General features: G+C 55.7%; 2 protein-coding genes across 2 annotated transcripts; both read right to left on the reverse strand.

Moving 5' to 3' along the window:
* Positions 1–847: 847 nt before the first annotated feature.
* Positions 848–2,770, reverse strand: SPRG_17464 (hypothetical protein; the record flags this gene model as incomplete). Its single annotated transcript, XM_012356777.1, has 1 exon — positions 848–2,770. A coding segment is annotated over one exon (1,923 nt), but the record flags the coding sequence as incomplete, so codon positions are not given.
* Positions 2,771–3,635: 865 nt separating this feature from the next.
* Positions 3,636–4,221, reverse strand: SPRG_17465 (hypothetical protein). The gene has a single exon (XM_012356778.1). The coding sequence runs from the start codon at positions 4,099–4,101 to the stop codon at positions 3,721–3,723; it is 381 nt and encodes a 126-aa protein (XP_012212168.1). The 5' UTR covers positions 4,102–4,221; the 3' UTR covers positions 3,636–3,720.
* Positions 4,222–4,940: the final 719 nt, after the last annotated feature.

The raw sequence follows: 4,940 nt of genomic DNA on the forward strand, positions 1-4,940 counted from the left end.
AGCGCACGGCCGACGACGGAGCCAAAACTCAAATCTACTGCGCGACGAGCCCCGAGATTGAGAAGAAGAACCTCTCGGCCAAGTACTTTACGCCGATCGCGAAACTCAACGAAACGACCGCGCTCGGCCAAGATATGAAGCTTGCCGCCAAGCTCTGGACCTTTACAGAGGAGCTCATTGCATCCAAGACACCATCTACGTAGACGGGGTACCACGTCGACTCTGTGTGCGCCGTGTGAAAACAATAATGATGCACGAATGATGTCCAATGCGATATAGCAATAATCAGTAGACACTATCGTTCATCCGTCGACGCAGGGAACTTCGAGTAGAAAGGCGCTGCGCCTGTTTCGCACGGATGTGTAGTTCGTTTCGATGCATCCTAGTACTTTGTCGTAGAAGAGTGACCACATTTCCACGTTGTCAGGGGGAACAAACAAGAAAAAAGCCCTGCAACCAAGCCAGATCGGCGGTGGCAATGATAAGTCGACCCCACCGTTGCTGTGACAGCCATGCCCTTACGTTGTGGGCATGCGTCCAGGCACAACGCTCAGTTTCGCCGATCTGTTCGACGCGACGCGTCGACAGGACGCCATCCATTCGCATGTAGCCGACTTGTGCATTTAATCCGCCACGTCAATTGGCTTGAGCGCCGCACAAGCCTACCAATGCATTGGGCCAACCTACCAACCTTGTATTGGTACCTCACACGGTCCAACCAAACGACCTCTGTGATTGATTCGTGAAGTTATTACATAACTATCAACCGAAGCGTCTCCAAGTAGCGAGACATCTTTTTGTGGCCGTGACGTCTCGCCGCGTCTTGCACACGTGGCTTCCACCTTACGCCGCAGGTGTGGTGCAAATGCCGGACCATCTCGAAATGCCCGCTCGCCGCCGCGCACACCATCATGCGCTCCGCGACAATCGGTGACAGTTGCGATTGTAGTTGGAACGTATCGCAAACGAGATGCAAGATGTCCAGGCTTCCACTGCGTGCAGTCTCTGAAAGCAGTGCCATCAGATCGCACGTGTGCTCGTCCGCGCACGTGCACGTTTGCCACAAGCCATACGACAAGACGTAGGCGACCACGTCGACATGGCGCTTCCGAACAGCAGATAACGTGGGTTGGTGGCCGGTAGGACGCTGGCCGAAACCCTCGTGGAGGTAGCGCACGATGCGCAAATGGCCATCCGCCACGGCTTGATTGATTGCATTTGGCGGTAGGGCATGGCCGCGGGCAACAAGCAGCTCCAGGATGTCGAGGTGGTCTTGGCTCGCTGCCCAGTACGCCGGCGACCCCGTGACGTAGTCCCCACTTGAAGGGCCAAGGTCATCTTGCCGAGGCAACGGCAGCGTGCAGCGCCGATCCGGGCATATCTTGGCGTCGCCCTGGGGTCCCGAGTCACCTGTCGGTACGTCCAAGAGGTACGTCACCATCGCGAGATGACCTGTGTAGGCTGCCGTCGCCAAGGCGGCGTGGGTTCGACACAGCCCGTAGACTTCGTGGAGCCAGCGCACAGCGTCAAAGTGACCGCGGGCTGCAGCAAGCGCCATGGCGTCTTCGCCACACCCATCGCGTCGGTTCTTGTGCAACCAATTAAGCACGTGCAGGTGACCACCGTAGGCGGCGTAGACGATGGCTCGCTCCGACCCGACGCGAAGGCGGCTCGCGTGCAAGAGCTCGAGCGACGTCATGTCACCGTTGAAGGCCGCAAAATCCATCACCTGGCAGTTGGTCCATTTGTCAAACCAAAAACACCTGTCAGCGTCGTGGGGTAGCCACTCGTCGTCGCTTCGTGGTCGCGGATGTTCGCGGTCGATGCCGTCGAGGACGTAACGCAGCATTTCGTGGTCTTGGTTGAAAACGGACAGCTCGAGCAATTTCGTGGTCATTCTCTTGAGATACCCCCGCGAGTAGACGTGCTGCAGCGCCGCCAGACCCGCGTTCTCCACGAGAGCTACGAGCGCCGCGTCCGTCAACTCGACTCTTGCTGCAACGAGATCGACAGCTTCGAGGTGCGTCTCGCCTCGTACACTGTGCGTTTTGTGCTCGTGATGTGGTCGTTTAAACCACAGCGATGGGTTGACGCCTTCGGTGCGCTGCTCGAGAAGAAAGCGAACGATCGACGCGTGACCGTGGACGGTTGCTGCCGTTGCCGCCTTGAAGGTGCAGCCCTCGGTCCGTGCAGAGTGCAGAAAAACAACGATGTCATAGTGACCGTTCATGGCTGCGCCGTCCATCGCGTCAGTGGTGCACGCCACACCCGCCTCGTGAAGCCATATCAAAAGCTCGAGATCGCCCGACATGGCGACAAGGTCCATCATCTTTGCAGTGGCTAGCGCTGGAAACTGCTCGAAAAGAAGACGCAGAATCGGACCTTGGGACGCGGCAGCAGCAAGCTCGAGCGTCGCCGACGTACACCGTGATGAATCCCATCGCAGCCAACGCTGGACAAGCGCCACGTCACCTTCGACAACCGAGAGATGAAGCGCGAGGGCGGGGTTGCACGAGTGCGGCGAGACACAGAGCGCTACGTAGGGCAGTGTGGTCCCCGGGTGTGGGTATCGCTGGAGGTAAGGCGATGATGCAAACCGAGCAGGGACGTGGACGTGATGTGAGGAGCTCAAAGGGTAGCTATACGAAGACAGCGTGCGTTCGATAGCGTCGGCGAGGCGCTGGACGATGGCCAAGTCTTCGGGTAGTCCGTCTTGATATGCGACGATGATCGCAACGAGGTCCGGCGACCGGAGCACGGGCGACGCCATGCAGGCGTCCTGCCAACGGGCGTTATTGGGTCGCACCGGTAGTCGCTCGTTGGACAACATCTTGTAGAGTGATGGTACCGTACGTTGCTAGCAGGTACATTAAAGTACGTACAATGAAGTACGTACATTATTGCACTGTAATAGGGGGTCTCAAAGCTGAAATCGAAATCGTCGGGTCCAATGGCTGGTGCGACAAGTCAGGCCGAATTATAGCCAATCAAAATCGACTGGATCGGCCGGTCCTTGTTCCAGAGCGTCATGATGGCGACAGTTGCAGAATGACATGATGGCAGGAAAAACCTGTGAAATCTTATGGACCAACCAACGTCGGTCGGCTACCCGAAAGTCCGACCACCCAAAACATTTTTGGCCAATCAGAATGCGTAAAAGTTTCGGCCAGCGCCGGCCGGCGATTCAAAAAACAGCTTTGAAACCCCCTAATGTAGTACGCGTCATATTGAACCTATGGAAACGATGCTTGCAGAAAGGCTGGACCGTCAAGCTAACTCGCTGGATGCTACTGAGAGACTTGTTGGTATGCCCAACGGAGCAATATATCTCAACCATCCAGGTATCGATAGACTACAGTGCCCGCCAGCCATGTTGGCGTGGCAGGAATCGCTACGGCTATGAGGCTGAAACGCAAAGTGGCCACGCAGCCAGGGCTATGGTGATGACACTACGAATCTCTATCGATAGGCTCGAATTCTCAAGGTCCTTCGCTTACACGACCTTCTCTTTGCGCAAAAAATCATCCATTGGTTGCCACCGTACCTACTCTATCTAGTCTCCGCTTCGTACACGCAAGTTTCGGAAGCCGGGGCCAGAAGACGAACGGCAACTCGTGCACAAGTCGCTTGGATAACGAATCGTGTTGTCCTTAATTTTTTGAAGTACGATGTACTTTTACTCGTTATTGAAGACGTGGTGACGACTGGCTGTGCATGTTTCTAGAAGTACGTGTACGACCACTGCTGCGACGCAAGGCCTTGGTTGCCGTGGGGCATCGCCAGTGCAAATGTCGGCTCAAAGTCGGAAGGTGCCGTCTGGGCGCTGGGCTGGCAGCCTTCGCAGCGGCTGAGGTACCCACCGGTGTAGGCGTTCTGGAGCGTGATCTTCTTGTCGCCAATCTCGCGGCACGTCCACTCGGTCACGTTCGACTGTGTTGAGAGGTCGTACGCGAACACGACTTGGTTCGGGTCGATGACGCCGGGCGCTCGGTTCAAGCTCGGCCCGATGCTCTTCGTCAAAATGTTGTTGGACCGGATCGTGTACCGGCCGTTTGCGAGCTCTTGAAGCTTCCAAATACTCGCGTCACTCGAGGCCACCATGACACTGGGGTCGCCAGCGGTGATGCAGTCGTTGCAAGCATAAAGTCTCTTGCCGTTGTTCGCTGTGAGAAAAAGCTCGGTCTCGTCCTTGAAAGTGCAAGGTGTTCCAACAGGCTGGGGCGCTGATGTGGGAGCAATCGTTGGCGCCGGCGAACTGCCACAGGCATCGCCGGCAAAGGCCGTGGCAACCACGCCGAGGACAGCAATTATCACGTTGCTTACGACGACCATGGTGCTTGGAGTGGATTTGAAAAATGAGTTTACGTTTGTGGGTGTCGCTCCGTGTACGGTTGCTGATAGCAAGTGTACACGTTGCTGATAGCATTGCTCATAGTTTTGCTGATAGTATTGCTGATAGCATTGCTGATAGCATTGCTGATAGACTAGCAGGACGTGGTATACGTGTTTTTTATGTGGACGGATGGATAAGACGGTGCCGTTCTGTGTCAACGGCAGCAGGCTTGCGCCGCCTAGCACGATATTTGAGAGACGCCGCATTCGTCTCAGGTATCTTCAACGATGGTCTCCAAGAATCGATGATGTCCATGTAATATATTCTCCCAGGAGGTGGTTTTTGGGTGGCGGAGCTTTGCTCGCACTTGGTCATTTGACGCCCCCTTTCCACCTGCCTTGCATGCGTTTGCGCTGCTAAGCTCGTGTTGTGTTCTCGCCTGGGTTGAGCCTTGCGCAGTGCTACAGCTAAGTCTCATAATATTGATTCACCGTACGTACTCGCTCACGTCCATGTCTAACGTAGCCCGACATTAGCACCTTGTTAGTACCAAAAGTTATTATCGCGCGCGGCAAGTCGTCTCGTCGTGTCATGTGATGATGAGGAT

This window comes from Saprolegnia parasitica (assembly GCF_000151545.1).
Source record: "Saprolegnia parasitica CBS 223.65 unplaced genomic scaffold supercont2.581, whole genome shotgun sequence".
Classification (NCBI taxonomy): Eukaryota; Oomycota; class Saprolegniomycetes; order Saprolegniales; family Saprolegniaceae; genus Saprolegnia; species Saprolegnia parasitica.

Excerpts from the sequence above, each read along its gene's own strand:
- SPRG_17465 (XM_012356778.1), bottom strand. The coding sequence starts at position 4,101 with ATGGTGGCCTCGAGTGACGCGAGTATTTGGAAGCTTCAAGAGCTCGCA.